The sequence below is a fragment of the Dama dama genome, chromosome 27 (assembly GCF_033118175.1).
Source record: "Dama dama isolate Ldn47 chromosome 27, ASM3311817v1, whole genome shotgun sequence".
NCBI classification, from domain to species: domain Eukaryota; kingdom Metazoa; phylum Chordata; class Mammalia; order Artiodactyla; family Cervidae; genus Dama; species Dama dama.
Genome location: NC_083707.1, coordinates 3,487,023 through 3,505,908, shown reverse-complemented (window position 1 = coordinate 3,505,908; position 18,886 = coordinate 3,487,023). Strand labels below are relative to the sequence as shown.

Here is an 18,886-nt window from a genome sequence, read left to right as displayed (position 1 = left end):
GTAAATGCATGAATAGTGAACTTTGAAGTTTTTCTCCTTTTCTGCCTTGTAAAAGAGTATCTCCTCAGATTTTTAGGGTTTAGTCTGCTCAGCTTTACATTTATTCATTCATTCAACATTTACTAAGTGTTCATTTTTGATATGCTTTGTTTTGTGTTAGATGTTGGAAGAACACTATCCTCCCCTTCCAGGTCATTTAGTCTGATAGAGAGTGCATAATTTTTTTTAGAAGGCAGTAAACATACTATATTGTATGTATGAGTCGAAATACAGCAGAGGCCACAGAAATGGTAATGTTTAACATTTTTCAGAAATGGAGTAGTTTCAGATCATCACTAAATGCCATTTACACGGTTCATTGATGGGGAAAGAAATCTTAGAGATCTAACTAAAATATGAATTAAAATATTCATTTTTGTTATACAAATTATAAATGTTTCAACATAGAGTTGAATTACTATTTTAGTTGTTTTTAGCAGCTGTTTCTCCTTTGAAATGGAATTGTGTTAATTTATAAACTTACATACAGATAATTAATATTTTCTGTTACTCTGCAGAATCAAAGAATTCCATCGGACATGGTATTTCTTAGGACGTCAGAAAAAGCAGGTATTTTTATTTTTATTTGCATTGCTGATGATTGGTTTTTGGCAGTTTAATTTTCATATTGAAAGATAAAGTTATTCTCATAAGAATTTTTCTTCAAATGGTAATACATTGAATTCATTAATTTCTAAATCACATTTAACTATGTTTAAAACAATGATTTTACTGTATATGTTGGTTTAAAAAATATAATCCTATCAGAATCTGTTTGTCAAGTGAATTTTCATTCAAATCCATTTTGATACCTAAATAATTAATGATGTTGCTCAAATTTTGATTACTATTCTGCATTTACAGTTTTATTCCTCATTCAGCAAACATTTATTTAGCACTTATCATGTGTCAGGCACTACTTGTTGCTTAGGATACAAAAGGGAGTGAAACCAAGTTGCTCTCTTCAAACAGTTCATGATCTGTTCATTTATGGAAGTATATATGTTGACAGCAATACTCTGATTGTATATAAATATTGAAAGACATGTGGGGGTGATGGGAGGGACAGACAGTTTGCCTGGGTAAGTTGGAGTGAGCTTCACAGTAAAAATGATATTTATATGACCTGAGCTTTAAACAAGAAGAAGTTGCTAAAGTGGTAATGAAAAGGAAGCTTCTTGTGGTCAAAGAGAGAAACTGTTGATTGGAAATCAGGAAGCTTAAACTCTAGTCTGCTTTGACTAGTTTCTAATTTTATGACCTATCCGTGTGGTCATACACTTTCATCATCTCTAAAATGATGGGAGGTTTGTCAGGTAATAGCCAAAGTTCTTTCTGCCTTATGTTTCTGACTTTGTTGAATAAATGAACATTATTTTTATAGGAAGCTCAACATGTTATTTTTGTTCTGGAAACTCAGCTTATGTGTTGTTATTTGTAGCATGAAAATTCTATAAAGAACACAGTTAAAAATTTAGAGTTGTTGGTTTATTTTTTTCTCCATTTATAAAGTGTTGTTTTTTTTTTAAGGACATTTTAAGTCATCATAAGGAAGATGTTTTCTCTTTTCACCAGTTGTAGTATTATTTACATCCTAAGAGGCATGGGTGCTAAGAGTTGCTTCAGTCGTGTCCAACTCTGTGCGACCCCGTGGACTATAACCTGCCAGGCTTCTCTTTCCATGGGATTCTACAGGCAATAATACTGGAGTGGGTTGCCATGCCCTCCCTCCAGGGGTATCTTCCCGACCCAGAGATCCAACCTGCATCTCTTAAGTCTCCTGCATTGGCTGGCAGGTTTGTTACCACTAGCGCCACCTAGGGCTAGATATAAATTTACTTTCAGTTCAGTTCAGTTTAGTTCTTCCCTAGTGGCTCAGCTGGTAAAGAATCTGCCTGCAATGCAGGAGACCTGGGTTTGATCCCTGGGTTGGGAAGATCCCCTGGAGAAGGGAAAGGCTACCCACTCCATTATTCTGGCCTGGAGAATTCCATGGACTGCATTGTCCATTGGATCACAAAGAGTCAGACACGACTGAGTAACTTTCACTTCACAGTTTAGTTCATTGCTCAGTTGTGTCCGACTCTTTGCGACCTTACAGACTGCAGCACGCCAGGCTTCCCTGTCCATCACCAACTCCTGGAGCTTACTCAGACTCATGTCCATCAAGTCGGTGATGCCATCCAACCATCTCATCCTCCGTCATCCCCTTCTCCTCCTGCCTTCAGTCTTTCCCAGCATCAGGATCTTTTCCAGTGAGTCAGTTCTTCACATCAGGTGGCCAAAGTATTGGAGTTTTCAGCTTCAGCATCAGTCCTTCAGGACTGATTTCCTCTGGGATTGACTGGTTGGATCTCCTTGCAGTCCAAGGGACTCTCAAGAGTCTTCTCCAGTGCCACAGTTCAAAAGCATCAATTCTTCGACACTCAGCTTTCTTCACAGTCGAACTCTCACATCCATACGTGAATACTGGAAAAACCACAGCCTTGACTAGATGGACCTTTGTTGGCAAAGTAATGTCTCTGCTTTTAAATATGCTGTCTAGGTTTGTCATAACTTTTCTTCCAAGGAGCAAGTGTCTTTTAATTTTCGGGCTGCAGTCACCATCAGTGATTTTGGAGCTCAAAAAAATAGTCTCTCACTGTTTCTACTGTTTCTCCATCTATTTGCCATGAAGTGGCATGGGACCGAATGCCATGATTTCAGTTTTCTAAATGTTGAGTTTTAAGCCAACTTTTTCACTCTCCTCTTTCACATTCATCAAGAGGCTCTTTAGTTCTTCTTCACTTTCTGTCATAAGGGTGGTGTCGTCTGCATATCTGAGGTTATTGATATTTCTCCTGGCAATATTGATTCCAGCTTGTGCTTCATCAAGCCCGGCATTTCACGTGATGTACTCTGCGTATAAGTTAAAGAAGCAGGATGACAGTATACAGCCTTGGCATACTCCTTTGTCAGTTTGGAACCAGTCTGTTCCATTTCTAGTCTAACCATTGCTTCTTTACCCACATACAGATTTCTCAGGAGGCATGTCAGGTGGTCTGGTGTTCACATCTCTTTACGAATTTTCCATAGTTTGTTTGATCCACACAGTCAGAGGCTTTAGCACAGTCAATAAAGCAGAAGTAGATGTTTTTCTGGAACTCTTGCTTTCTTGATGATCCAGCGGATGTTGGCAATTTGATCTCTGGTTCCTCTGCCTTTTCTAAATCCAGCTTGAACATCTGGAAGTTCATGGTTCACGTACTGTTGAAGCCTGGCTTGGAGAATTTTGAGCATTACTTTGCTGGCATGTGAGATGAGTGCAATTGTGTGGTAGTTTGAACATTCTTTGGCATTGCCTTTCTTTGGGATTGGAACGAAAACTGACCTTTTCCAGTCCTGTGGCCACTGCTGAGTTTTCCAACTTTGCTGGCCTATTGAGTGCAGCACTTTCACAGCATCATCTTTTAGGATTTGGAATAGCTCAACTGGAATCACCTCCATTAGCTTTGTTCGTAGTGATGTTTCCTAAGGCCCACTTGACTTTGCATTTCAGGATGTCTGGCTCTAGGTGAGTGATCACACCATCATGGTTATCTGGGTTGAGAAGATCTATTTTGTATAGTTCTTGTGTGTATTCTTGCTACCTCTTCTTAATATCTTCTGCTTCTGTTAGGTCCATACCATTTCTGTCCTTTATTGAGCCCATCTTTGCACGAAATGTTCCCTTTACCTAAATTTACTTTATTATGTGCTATATAATGGGCAGTTTTCTTTTTCCTGTGGGACCAAGACTAGAGAACTACTTTTCCAGTCCCTTCCCCTTTCCTGTCCAGTTATATGAAGCCATGCCCTGAGGTGTGGCAGAGGGAGGGTGGCTGAAAGCTGTGTGTACCGCTTTTAGCCCCAGCTCTCCCTGCGCTGGCTGCGTCTCCATGACTGCTCTGACCTTGGGAGCTTCGTGTTGAAGATGGCAGAGCTTCCCTCAGCTTAGGTTTCTAAATGACTGTGTGTAACAGTCCTGTCCCCTTCCATCACCTAGTGAACTCTGTATGATAGAGATTTATTATTAACTAGTAGAGTTGGAAGGTTTATCTTTTACGGATAGAATAGTGTTCTCTTAGCACCTGCAGAGCTGTGACAGGCAGTTAAAACTCGGCCTTTGCCTTCATGTCTTGCCTGTACAGAGCCTCAAGTTCCGCCAGGCTTGAGGGATTTGGGCCTTTCAGGTTTTCAAGGGCATGTTTGTATCCCTGCACTGGCAGGTGGCCTTCTAGACTCTTGGGAATATGGTAGAGCTCTTACCCCTTGTCATCTGATTTTCCAGCTTTTCTTTTAAATTTTGTGGTCGGCTTGTTGTTTACCCCAGCTTTGCTACCACCCAAGGAAGCTGCGATAATAAACAATTGCCACTGATTGCTTCTGACAAAGATTCCAGGGGAAACACTGTTCTCCGTGACTCAACTGTGGGTTGGGTCAAAGCCAGACAAACCCTACCTAGTCAGGCGATTACAGTTCTCTGGGCATGCAGTTTGGGGAGTCCCAGCCCTCCTATGTTCTCCTTAGTGTCTACCAGACCGCTGGTTTCCTCAGCTCTGTGAAGTTTGACTTGGGGGCAGCTTACTGGAAAAGGGACAAGTCAAAACACCACACACCTCTCTCACAGCTAGATTTAGCCCCGTTTCTTGAATAAACGTACCTGGGATTGTTGCAAGTCTGGTTATTTTCCAGAGTTTTGAAAAAAATTGCTTTTGACACCTTGTGCTAATGTTCTCATTACAATTATGGAGGAATGGATTTACAGAGATTTTTACACTGCCATCTCTACTTATTTATGATTTGTTTGTCTTTGTTTGTAAATGTATTCAGTATAATGAATAACAAAAATGTGTGTATTTGGGAGGTGCTTTTATATTTAATTGCCTTTGTAGTGATTATGGTAGATATATATGTAAGAATATATATATACACTAAATATGGAAATGGCTATAGGTAATTAACTTAAAAGAAGTAGATTATGCAGACTATGTTAGGAGATTAAATATGAACAATATCCATCACTTTTTTTTTTTAATATCCATCACTTTAAAGCTGGAAGATTATTAGAAAAGTCCATTTTTCAGAGCAAGAATCTGAAGGCTAGAATACAAATTCTTTGCTAAAGTTTTGGAAATTGTAATTCAGCCACTGTATAATTGTTATGGCATAACATAGTCTGTCTATGGCGAGACAAATAGAATATTAGACAAATGATATAATCTATTGTGCTGACTTCAGATGAATAGAATTGTATCCAAATTGATTATATTCTAAAAATGTCTTCATTTTCTCAGATTTTGCTTTGTAGTCTATGTTGTAGGGACAGTTTCTGTCTGTAGGGTAATGATATTTAATATTTTGGAGGACATAGATCTTTTTGAGACTCTTGAGAATTATCACTTTGTTCCTCAAGAAAATGTACATGATGTACATGTATGCTAATTTTTTTATTATTTTACATATTCCTAGAAGATTATTAATGATCCAAGTTTAAGATCATGCTGTCATCTGTTTTAACCTATGATTATATTTCTCAGGTTTAGGATTTTTTTTTTGTCAAGTTTTAATTATTAAAACAGTTACTAATACTTATATGGAGATATTAAAATGTCAGATTCCTGTTTCATGATATTTTTCTCCTCTTTATAAAATGACTGCATAGCTTTTAGCTATAAAATTTGTGTCATAATATTACTTTCAATCAAAGATTTATTTTTAGAAATTCTGTTTCTGTGACTTTACATGATTATTTAGGTTTTTAAGTTAAAGTGTAATTTTTAAAAGTACACATTCAGAATTTTTTGTGTATCTGTTAACATTATAAATATTATTTTATTATTTTTAAGTTTCAGCTCAGAAAGCCCTGATAATACATTGTCTATTATAATAAGAATCTTTAACCCTAGGCAGTATAAAAGTCTTAAATCTGTACAGCATGTTCAAGTTTGGACAATAGCCACTGGGCGTTTGTCAGTACAACTCAGTGAGTCTCTTGGTGGCATCATATTGACTGTGTATTAATACACGGTATTCTATCGGGCCGTCAGTTGATTGTTTAGAATGTAAATGAAGCTGTTGATGGATCTGGTGACTGATGGCTTAAATTCCAATTAATCAATTGCTTCATCAGTTTCTTAATTCAGATCAAATATCTCCTGAATGCACACAATTCTTCTAGTGGTATTAAGAGAAATTAATGCTTTAGAACTAATTTTCATCAATCTCTTATAAATGCCAATATCTTTTTCACTTGTCTCCTAAGTGATGACCTTATCGTTTAAGTATTTGGGACATACCACAAGAGCTCAGCTGTCACTTGTTAGTGGGCGAGGGGTAGGTAAATGACACTGTACTCCTCTGCATTCTCTCTATGGTACTATTCATCTTTCCAGCAGCTTAAAAATTTCATGCAGTCATTAAGTCATATAAATGATTTAGAAATTAAGTTTAATGGCAAACAATCTGGTATTACATATGCAAAGTCAATGTCTATTTTTCTTTTGTTGGGCACATACTGTAGCCTATCTCTTTCAGAGCCATTGGATGTGTGAGCTGTTGCCGGCAGGCTGCTAATATTACAGGGTAACTTATTAAAACTTATGACAGACTCGTGTGCCCTGTCTTTGGGGGTCCCATTACTTTATCGCCAGCTCTCCTAGGTGACACATACATGAGTTAATCTTCATTTGATTATCATTAAACCTGTCCTTTGCTGTCAACTCTTGTCAATTATACCAAATAAAATCAAGTATTCATAAGAAGTCAGTAATAGGATATAAGCAGACCAATTTAATAATTCATTTTTACTGAGCCTTAAGTGGCATCGGTTATAGCTAGTGCTTGCTGTTAAAAAATTACTAGACATAGTTCGTGTAAGACAAGTTGGCCATATTTACGATTTTTCTGCAGTTCATTTTCTCTCTTTAAATCATATCGGTTACTGTGAGCCTAGCAATGTTAGCTGCTGCTGTTGTTCAGCTGCCCAGTTATGTCCGACTCTTTGTGACCCCATGGAATGTAGCATGCCTCTGTCCCTGTTAACTGTACTGGAAGATAAATAGTGCAGCAATTTCCTCTATAATTTTAAGAGTAGTGTAATTATTTAACATGAGGCATATCTTTTTACTTTGAAGAAAAGCATGTATATTGTTTCTCGTGTTTGGTAAGTTTACAGACATCTAGGAGAGGTATATAAACACAAAATGTGTGAAATTTAAGAGGCTTTAGAGAGTCTCATCTTGTCTTATTTTATGTTAGAAAGCAAACCTTTTAGAGCAGAGCCATTGGCATCGACGTCTCAAAGTATGTGTCAGAAAGAATCTAGAATCCTCTCCCTTTCAAGTTGTTTTTGTACTTTATGAAGTACACACACAGATGTATACAAACATACATATATTTAAGAGGAAAAAAGCAATCTTGAGAAAAAAGTTGAAGCGTAAAATAATGTGTACTGCAAATTTCCTTGAACCCCTTTTTAGTTGAAACCAGTTACTCTCCTTAGAAATCTGTTGACAAATAATGCATAACAAAATTTGTTTCCCTGTGAACTTTATTGGGAACAGAGCTTGCTTAAGTCTGTGTATGAGGGCAGTGCTGAAAACGTGTGGGGAGCTTGGTGGCCAGTGGTTCAGAGGATGAATCTGTGATGCACACCAGCAAGGGACGCAGCAGCCCTGCCAGAAACTTCCCTGCCAGACTCCGGGGGGCAGTCAGCCAGTGGGGGGCCCACGGCCCCCGACCTGTCTGTGTGTGCAGACACTGGGCTACTCCATGCAGGAATAGTGGGAATGGGACTCGACACAGATTGGAAAGGCTTCTGGGAAATAGACAGGTTCGTCCAATGCTGGCCCGGGGCCTAAGCACAGTCTCTAGATTCCCCACTGTGTTCCCAGGGCAGTTCCTGCAAAGCTGACCTTCAGTACAGAATCACATGCACCCCCATCGGCCTAGAGGTCAGTGCATCTGTCCAGGGTTGTGGTCCCAGGCTTAGGCAGAGAACGTCCAAGCTGCTGGTCCCTGACCAACTGTGGGACCAAAGTAGGACTGTCCTGAATTGCGAGAGTTCCCCATGAGCCATACACATTCACTGATAAAGGGTGAAAAATCTGACCGACTAAACACATTCAGGCACTATTTTTTTTTAAACCAATAAGAGGTTTATGCAGAGCCTAGAAAGCCAGGAAATACTCTGAGCAAGGATGTCAGAGGAGGGTACTGCGGGGGAGCAAGATTGCACAAAGTTGTCAGCCAGGTACTTAAAAATAAACCATTGACTAAACAACCAGCATCCAAACTAAATTCCTGGCTTGTGTAATGTGGTTCAAGCTGCTAGCTAAATCAGCTGCGACGAGGTCTGCGTTCATGTGAGGCACTAGGGTCTGGAGTCGCATGGACCCGATGATGGCGTGGAGCTGTGCTTCTTGTAAGACCCTGGGGCAGTTCCCTTCCGAGCCTGCACAGGGGCAGTCACCTGCCTCCTGTCTCTGGGACATCAGATGTCATATGTGAGTCAGGACTGTCACTTAGTTGTTGTTCAGACTCAAAAGTCATGTCTGACTCTTTGTGACCCCGTGGACTGCAGCATGCCAGGTTCCCCTGTCCTTCACTATCTAGTAGGTGCTCAGTAAATAGTAATAGCCTTCATTTTTGATGAGAAAGAAGTTATACCCTATTATGAATACATATATAACTCTACATTTTTGAGGGGCCAAGTCCAGAATAGTTTCTAACTGAAAATGTAGACTCCATAACTACTGCTTCCTTAATTTGGAGTTTTATGTTAGTTCTCATCATAATCTTTGAAAGACCTACTCGGAGAGAGCCAGGCCAGAGAAGTGTGCTTGTGTTGAATCCCTCCAGTGTCCCTTACTGCTCTGCCCTCTACTTTGTCCCAGGCCTCATCCTTCCTGCCCTGGCCCACTGTCGGTATCTTTGATTCTGGCCCTTTGGCCCTTGAGGTTCAAAATTTTCTAAGGAGACTTTTTTTGGGGGGAGGGTCGCATTGCATATCTTGTGGGATCTTAGTTCCCTAGCCAGGGATTGAACCTGGAGCCCATGGCAGTGAGAGCCCAGCATCCTAACCACTAGGCGACCAGAGAACCCCCATGCCCAGAAGACTTGAACACTTGATACATGTTACTGTGGGTCTTCTTTTCCTTAAGTGTATATCATAGTCATTTTCCAGCTGAATCCTCCTCCCTTAGGACCTCTCACAGAAGTCCTTCATCCCATTTCTGGTATAAGGCTCTAAAAGGCTGCTCCAAATGACTAAGTTTTATTTTAGAACTTTATGGCTGGGCTACTTGTATGGCCAGTGGCATACATACTCTGTGCTTCTCCCAGCACATTTTTTTTTCTTTAATTTTATTTGGTTGTCTATCTAATTATTAAACCATAACCTTATTAAGATCAGTAGGAACTGTAGTACCTGGCATAATGCTTTCAGTATGGTGGTGTTCAGTGAATGTTGGGTACACACCTAAGACCAGTGCGGTGTATCAACCTGTAATAATGTGAAGCAAGGCCAAGCCGCATGAGTTAATTCAGAAGTTGACAGTGCTGCCTTTCTTTCCTAAGTTCTTACTGAACATTTCTAGACATTTCCTGTAAAATCTTCATTAGGTCTTCATTTACTTTTTAAAAGATGTTAGGAGGTATTTATTTCCAGACAGCATGCAAACCTTTTATTTAATGCTTCTGTTTTGCTGTAGTGATCACTATTGAAAGCTGACCTGGCATACGGCAGTCTCTTCCTCTAGATAAAAGGGAAAAGGCCATGAGATAACTTATTGATGAAGTTAGCTACTGAAGTGGAGAGGATGTGTAGTCAGCCAATAGTTGTCATAGCTTGAGCTCTGTTAAAGGAGCATGTATGCAGTGAGCCGTTCACCAGAGCTGCACTGTGCTGAACTGCGCTGGTCAATAGTGTAATTCTACATAAAATAGATGGATAGGAGCAAACACTGCTAGACAGGGGAAGGGGGGCTCAGAAATATAAATATGTAAAAAGTACAAGGAAAAGTAGTCTCCATTTTTGCAGGTGTTCCAGTATAAATTTAGATGTAGGTTACTGTAGTGCAGTTTCAGTTATTTGCAGTTTTCCTATCCTGCAGAGAACAAATGTATGTATAACATTTTTGGTTTATATTTTCTATAATAATCTGAATATGTTTCTTAAACATTTTTAAAAACTTTGTACTTTGTTCTTAGGTTCACAGAACAATAAGAAGGAGGTGCAGAGGTTTCCAATATACTCCCTGCCCTCACACACGGGTAGCTTCCCTCACTATCAGCATCCCCACCAGAGGTGCCGTTTGTTACAGTTGACAGACTCACACTGGCACATCACCATCACCAAGCTTCCGTTTGCATTAAGACTCCCTCTTGGAGTAGTACATTCTGTGGGTTTTGGCAAATGTATAATGAAACCCATCCATCGTTGTATATAATATCATACAGAGTATTTTCACTGACCTAAAATCTTCTGTGCTCTGCCTGTTTGCCTCTACCACCACTCCATCTTGGGCAACCACTGATCTTTTCAGTGTTTCTGTAGTTTTTTCTTTTCCAGAATGTCATGTAATTGGAATCACATAGTATGCAGCCTTTTGAAATTGGTTTCTTTCACTGAGAAATAAACATTTAAAGTTCCTTCATATCTTTTCATGACTTGATAGCTCATTTCATTGTATTGCTGAATTATTCTCCATTATCCACATTTACCACAGTGATCCATTCACTCACCTAAGGACGTCTTGGTTGTTTCCAAGTTTCAGCAGTTGTGAATAAAGCTGGTATAAAATCTGCATGCAGAATATCGTGGGACATAAGTTCCTCAGCTCTTTTGGATAAATGTCAGGGAGTGCAGTTGCTGGATTGTATGGTAAAATTATGTTTAGCTTTGTAAAAAAACACCAAACTGTCTTCCAAAGTGGCTGCACCATTTTGTATCCCCAGCAACAATGAGAGTTCATGTTGCTCTGTGTCCCCCAGCATTTGATGCTGTCAGTGTTCTAGAGTCTGGCCGTTCTAATAGGTGTCAAGTGGTGTCTCCTTGCTGTTTTCCCTTTCCTTTCCCTTTTGTGATGTGGAGCATCTTTTCATGTACTTATTTGCCACCTCTATATCTTTCTAAAATAAAGTACTAATTAATAGTAAACCTCAATAGTCATGAACACCAAACAGGAGATAATGACCTCAGTAGTTAATGAGCTCTGTCTTTTCAGCAAACTCATTTTGTGAGTTAAATAAGTAAAGACTTTTAAGGATTTTTGTTCATGGGAATCTCTAGATCTATCATTTATGTATCACCATTGTATGATGAATTGTGGCTTTAAGGTACCCGTAACTCAGGAGTTTTTCTTCTCTTGTTACAAGGTTCATGTTTTATTCGAACTGATCAACTCGATGGTGAAACTGACTGGAAGCTGAAAGTGGCGGTGAGCTGCACACAGAGGCTGCCCGCTCTGGGGGTGAGCATTGTTGTCATTACTCCATCAGTTACTGTATGGTCATTTCTGTGCACTTACATACCAGCTAACTTGATTAATGCATTGATAATGTAAAGAATAATTTCACTACTAAATTCATCAAAAATTATGCCCACATAATTTCTGTGATGTCTCAGCTCATACCCTGTTTGAGGTGTAGTTTTGAATGTTTCTGAGCTTGGCTCAGGTTTTCCTTCTTTTCTTTCCCTTTCCTTGTTGTTTCTATCTTTAATCCTTTCATTTGAGTAATCTTTGAAACTCCTGGTGGGGGTTAGATGAGTCCATTTTTGGTAACTGACTCCCAGAAGGCTGTTAAGATGCTGCTTTGGGAGAATTCAGAGGGGCATCCCCAGCCCGTCCACTTGAGCTTTTCCCTCTGAGAGTGGAGAGTCCTCCCTGGGGAGGAGGAGGTTCAGTGTCCCTGTGTCTGTCAGCAAGTAGGAGGAGAAAGACACCTGCAGACTTGTGGCCTGGCCTCTGCTGCCTGGGGATGGATGGGATCGAGGGCACCACGCTTGTGGGTTTCAGCCTGTTCCATGGTCTCTGAAAGCCCATCTCACATGTGCTTAGAACCTCCGAAACTGCCACACATCTTTTTTTTTTCTTTAAGCAAAATCACAGTTGTGGCCTTTTGGTGTTGTTTTATGTTGTATGTGCTATTTATTTGAATGAGAGCAGCTTTGTCTTAACATGATTTGCTGATATTCATTGGAGAGTAAAGAAAGACTGAGATTGTCTTAAGAAGACCTTGAAGCCAAGCAGTTGTTTCAGGGAAGGGGATTGAATCCTCTGGATTTGCTCACTGTCCTGAGATGGGCTGGCTTTGATGGAAGTAGGGACAGCTCATGGTTCACAGTTAATTCTCTGAATCACCGGGAACTTCCTCATTCTTGTATGTATTGCGCTTTGGGGAAGCTAAATCTATGTGACATATGTCAGCCTTGGCAGTATTTTGATTCTTTAGGTATTTTCCATCACCCATACTCTGGGTAGGGCCTGCGTTGAAATTCCTTCCTTCCTTAGAGTTTGTTGGGTTTCTTGGGTCTGTGGGGTCATGGTTTTCTTCTCTTTCCATCCTCCTTTCTGCCCAGACTCCTCTCCCTGGGACATGGGTGACAAGTGTGTTAGACTCGACATTCCTGCCTGTGTCAAGCTTCTGATGCTCACTTCCCAGGGAAGTCCCGTGTTGCTCGGTCTTTAAATTCATCAGTGTCTAGTTTTCTGTTAAGACCTTGGAGAAGGAAATGGCAACCCACTCCAGTATTCATGCCTGGAGAATCCGAGGGACGGAGGAGCCTGGTGGGCTGCCGTCTTTGGGGTCGCACAGAGTCGGACACGACTGAAGTGACTTAGCAGCAGCAGCAGCAACAAATTATTTTATTCCAAATACTGTATTTTTAATCTCTGGAACCAGGTTCCATGTGGTCACCAGTTTTTGTTATTGTTTAAATCCTCTTCTCTCCTAATGTGTTCATAGTTTCATTTAACTTTTTCAGCAGTTTGTGATACTTATTTTTTGTTTGTTAATTCCATTGTCTCTGTTATTTCTGAGTATGTTTCTTTTTAAAATATTTTTCTCCTTGTTACAGGTCACACTTTCCTGCTTCCTTGCATAGTTGATAATTTTTAATTGGGTGCTGAATAATGTAAATACTGTGTTTTTCTCTTACTTCGCAACCTGTTGATCTTCATTTTCTTAGTTCCATAACTTGTGGATAAACTTGACCTTTCCAAGACTTGTTTTTAAGGTTTGTTGGGGTGGCCTGGAGTCCCCTTTATCATGATGCTAATGTAACCCTACCCCAAGGCCTGCTCTTCCTGGGGTAACCGTGGGCATCCCAGGCTAGTCTGAGGTACCTCTAACTCCGGCCACTCAGACTGTCTCTTTCCTCAACTCTGTGTCATCCTTGGGGCTGGGCAGGAGCGCTTCTGATCACACTCTGCCAGTCATCACTTCCCTCGTCCTCCTCAGTCTGGAGAAGGGAGCAGACTCAGGACCAGGCCCGCTGCAGGCCCGTCCTTCACTCTACCTCCTTTCTGTGCCAGCACCTGCCAGCCCCCGCCCGTCCCTGGGCTCTGCCTCGCCCTGCTCAGCAGCCTGGCCCCAGGCGCAACACCTCCCCTGGACAGGAGGCTGGCCTCCCTAGGGCTCGCAGCTGCATTCTCGTCTCCTGAGGGTCCCAGCCCTGCGACTCTACCAGGAACTCTGTGTCCTGTGTCTAAAAACAGCTGACTCACGTGTTTTGTTCATTTTGCAGTGTTTTTAAGTGGGAGGGCAAGTCTCACACCAGTTGCAATGACACAGCTTGTAGAAGTTCGATTAATTCTTAGTGAGAAAAAAAATAATAATTCTTACTGAGAAATATATGTCTTGTGGGCTAACTGAGCTCCGGGATATTTAAAATTAAAATTAAAAGGTGGTCCATCAAGCATAAAGTTTTAATAAGTCCAGAGCAATGGGCCTTTGCTGTTGGAGGGTTTGCTTTAAAGTGAAGTCACTCAGTCGTGTCCATCTCTTTGTGAGTCCATGGACTGTAGCTCACCAGGCTTCTCCATCCATGGGGTTTTCCAGGCAAGAATACTGGAGTGGGTTGCCATTTCCTTCTGCAGGAGATCTTCCCCACCCAGGGATCGAACCCAGGTCTCCTGCATTGAAGGCAGATGCTTTACCCTCTGAGCAACAGGGAAGGAGGGTTTGCTTACTTCAGGAACATACCTGCCAGGAGGACGGGGCATACCCCGGCCGTGTCTCCTCTGTCCTGGAAGGTGCTTCATACCTTTGTTCTCAACTACACAGCTTCCTTCACAAACACGTGAGTGAAGCTGTGCATATTTTTTCTGTTAGGATAGGCGTTCAGCAGTATGTTTGGGGGTTATCATTTTATGTTAGAAAATATGTGTCTCTGAGGGACTTTTTTAGCTGCATGGTATTTGGCAAATTATAACTTCTAGAACCAGCCTGGTATTGGTGAATGTGAAAGTTAATGTTTTTGATATTTTATAGATAATAATAGAGTGCAGAAGTAGGCATAGTGCAGGGATTTGGTCCTTTAGCTAGAATGCTCTCTAGAAGATGACATTGACAGACCTGTTCATCTCCTGTATGTTAGTCAGTTGACCTGTCAGCCTCTTCCAGTCTGATGACTGTGAGAGTGGCATCCCATTTAAATATGCTTTTAATCTTTTTGTGAGTTTGAAGATTTCTTACCTAAGAAATTAGATGTAATGTATTTTTTTGTTTCTGTTCATGTTGTCTACCCATTTTCCTGTTGTATGTTTTTAAAGAAGTTTTTATATGTAGTTGGCTAATCATTTTTCATTCTTCACTGTTTTAAATATTTTTGTTTATAGTTTCTTTTGTCCATATAAAATTTTACTATCCTTAAATAAGGTAGTTTTAAAGTAGTCTTTAAAATGGTTATTTATATAATGTGATAGAAGTGCTAATTATCATTACAATGACTTTCAAACTGACTTGTACATCTTAAATTTACACATGTTATGTGTCATATATTTCAATAAAAATATTTTTAAAAATAAATAATCACTGCCTTTATTTCTTGCTTAGACTGTTTCCACTCCATGGTTATAAATGGTTACTTTAAAAATAAATAGTCACTGCCTTGTCTTTATGCTTGGACTGTCCCACTCCATGGTTATAAATGGTTACTTTAAAAATAATTATGCTTTACACATGAACCCTCCAGTCCATCTAGCATTTGTTTTGAGTTGAACTCTGAGTAGAAAATCAAAAACAACTGCTGGCCGATTGCAGCTGTACCATTTGCTGACTTGCTCACTATTTTAGCACAATTTTAACCTACCTTGCCCTGGTAAGTTCTGTTTTAAAGCATCAACTTCAGTGTCTGAGTGTGCAGACTTCTCCAGACCTTTGCACATCTGTTCTCCCAAACTGTTTCCTGACTTTTCACTTTATATCTTTTTCCATATTAATGTGTAAATGTTTTAAATTCTATATAGGTAAATATTTATATGTTTTCTTTTTTGAATGTGGATTTTGTGTTGTGCCCAGAAGGCTGTTCTTCCACCCATGTTTATCATTTTAACCACTGTCAGTGTTTGTCAGCGGTAGTCTCAAAGTGAGAGGCTGGTCATTAGCATTTATTGTCTTGTAATTATTAAAATATTCCCTGCACATAGACCATAGGGAAGGAGGTTCAGTCCTGTTGCTAAATCTGTGTGGCTGAAAGATGGTTTTCTGAGTGAGGTTGAGCCGGTTCTTTTCACGGCAGCCTGCAGCTGGGCCGGAGTCTTCTTGGCGCGCTCCTCTTCTCCGCTCTCTGCAGCCTCACTTAGACCCCCAGCGTTTCTGTTGGCTTTGCTCTTCCTTTTCTTACGTGTTGCACGAGAGAAAGCTGTGCTGTTGCGTTGTCACTGAAGAAGACACCCAGCTTTTGTTTCTCATACTGCTTGTTAGCATGGTTAGTCTACCCTGAGACAGTTGTGAAGCCTGTTGACAGCCTAATGTCCGCTGAGCCCTGGATGCCTTCCTGCTGCTGTTTCTCAGTTGCCGTTTCCCTCCTCTGTATCCTGCCTTCCATTCCTAGCACACATCCTCAAGTAGTCTCCCCGGGGTTGAAGAGGGGAGATGCCACGTGCCCCAGTGACTGGAGGTTGTCTGTTTGCTGTTAGGCTTGGGGTGGTGGTCCCACCCCAGAGTGTTTGCCTCTGCATTGCCTTTCCAGGAGCTGGGAGGTGCTTGACTGACTGACACCTCCTGACAACTGCTGAAGCAGTTGCAGCAGAACATTGGGAGTAGAGTTAACTTGCTAGAGTGTTAAAAAAGAAGTGCAATGCTAAGGCATTGTGTCAGAATTTTTCTGAAAGAAAAGCTAAATACGCAAGGATGTGGTATGTGTTACATAGATTCCAGGAGCATGGGTCAGCTGTGGCGGGGGCTGCGTGCAGAGGGGCCTGCAGAGTGCTGGTAGAAACGTCCATACGTTGATCCTGTTGGTGTCACAGGTGTGTATTTGTACTAAGATGCAGAAAATTGTGCACTGTAAACATGCTTTTTTTGTTGTAAAAACGTTATTGCTTGTAAGTTATGTCTTAAGAAAGTGTTTAGAATCCCACTGTGTTGCCTGTATTTTTGAAAGTTCCCTTGGCTGTGGTCACAGGAAGTACTTTCTATCACATTCAGTATTATAAGGATATTTTCTTCATTTTTATTAGTGACAGATGTATGAATTACAAAATACTTAGAAAGCTAGAGTGTACAGTTCATACAGTGCTACTTTTAAAATTTTATGGTTGGTACACTTTGATAGTGTGTTAAGCATTTGGGTGAGGTAACTGGAAAATGAAAGTGTTTTAAGTTTTGATAAATTTAGCTGAATTTGTGATTCAACCATCAATTTAAATTTGTAACTTCATATAATTTGGCATATTAGGTATAGGCTTTTTTTCACAGGAAAGAAGGCTCTAATTTCATTTTGGACATAGGCAAAGCAGTTTGGTTTTTCACCTGATAGCTTACACTACCCATAACTGTCACTTATTCGACTTTTCTGTCTCTGACGTAAAAGACCTGTGGAGTGTGCAGTGTCATTTGCTGTTGGTCGCATCGTCAGTGGAGCGTCGTAACATGGTGACACCAGGAATGGGTAAACCTGCGTTAGAGCCCTTCCTGAAAAACTGACACCCCCAGGAACAGGCTTTCTAGTTCCATTGTGTCCAGAGCACCTAGTGTGATCAGAGAATTGAAACTTGAGTCAGAGCAGTGTTGCCACCCGATCCCACCGTGTGATGGCAGGTCTGGCTTCTCACCACCGTGCAGGCACGGCTTGAAAACATGTGGGAAGTGCATTCCCGGCTTCTGTGATCAGGCAAATTTATTAACAACAATGAGGTCACAGCAATTTTCAATAAATCATGACTAGCTGATTTATTTCAAAAGATCCATATAGCAGTAAACAATACCATTTACATTTAATTAGTTTTATTGAACGAAAGGCAGTTTTATTTGTAATGAACCACATGTTATGATTAAGGATGTATTTTAATGACCTTTAAGTAATGCGAACAAATGTTGCCCTTGACCTAATAGCAGAGGCTTTCCTACATTATTGAAAACTTCAGAATGATTTTTAAATTATCATGAAAAGCTTCGAATGACATTGTCATTATTGTGCCATTATTCAGTCATTTGATGTCTAATATACTAGATGAAATGCACTCCTTTCATTGTTCTTGTGCATTCAGAAATATGGGGGCTGTTGCTAGGCAGTTCTTTATTTCCATGTATCAAAAGGTATTCTGTTATATGAAAACATCACTTTTTAAAAATTACTGTGACAGCATAGTGCTTAAATGATGGACATGCTCAATCAGTCGTGTCCGACTCTTTGCAACCCCACGGACTAAAACCCTCCAGGCTCCTCTGTCCATGGAATTTTCCAGGCAAGAATAATAGAATGGGTTGCCATTTCCTACTCCAGGGGACCTTTCCAATCCAAGGATCGAACCCACATCTCCTGTGTCTCCTGCACTGACAGCCAGATTCTTTATCACTGAGCCGCCTGGGAGGCCCCTCGAGTGATGAGTGATCCTCAAGCTTCCTCAGACTTGCTGGGAAAGATTGAGGGCAGGAGGAGAAGGGAACAACAGAGGATGAGATGGTTGGATGGCATCACCAACTTAATGGACTTGAATTTGAGCAGACTCCAGGAGATAGTGAAGAATGGGGAATCCTGGTGTGCTGTATAGTTCATGGGGTCACAAGAATCAGACATGACTTAGCGACTGAACAGCAACAACAAAAAGACTGAAGTATGCATTTAACTAAAAATGATTGTGAAAAGTTAAAGTTGTATAATTTCACATTAAATTAAGAAACTGGTAATTATATAGATCCATTTAGCACACTCATTTTTGGTGCTAAAGTACATTGCACAGTTTTTGTGTGCAAATATTTTTGTATGTATTTGTATACATTCTATATGTAGTATGTCTGAATATATCATAAACTGTTCTGATATTTTATCTATATTTTAAAGAAATAAAGTGAAAAGCCAGGATTTTTATTTTTCTTCTGTATTAACCATTTTTGTTCCTCACCATTCCTTCCTAAAGACCTGAGTTTTTACTGAATATCATTTCCCGTCAACCTAGAGAACTTCTGTTAGCATTTCTTATAGTTTATGCCTGCTAGCAGTGAGTTCATATTTTCTTTATCTCAAAATATTGTAGTTTCACCTGTTTTGTGAAGGAGATACTTGCTCAATATTGAATTCAGAGTTGACCAGTTCCCCCGCCTCCGCCTCCCCCAGTACTTTTAAGTATTTTGTTCCATTATGTTCTGCTTTCATTATTTG

The 18,886-nt window shown here is 40.3% G+C and overlaps 1 protein-coding gene across 7 annotated transcripts in view; it reads left to right on the top strand.

Moving 5' to 3' along the window:
• The window catches only part of ATP9B (ATPase phospholipid transporting 9B (putative)), a 166,296-nt gene that overhangs the window by 52,087 nt on the left and 95,323 nt on the right, over positions 1-18,886 (top strand). For all 7 annotated transcript variants that reach the window (XM_061131112.1, XM_061131110.1, XM_061131109.1 and 4 more), the window contains 2 exons: positions 558-609; positions 11,437-11,531. In XM_061131112.1, the coding sequence (XP_060987095.1) occupies positions 558-609; positions 11,437-11,531 (147 nt within the window). The remainder of the gene's footprint in view (positions 1-557; positions 610-11,436; positions 11,532-18,886) is intronic.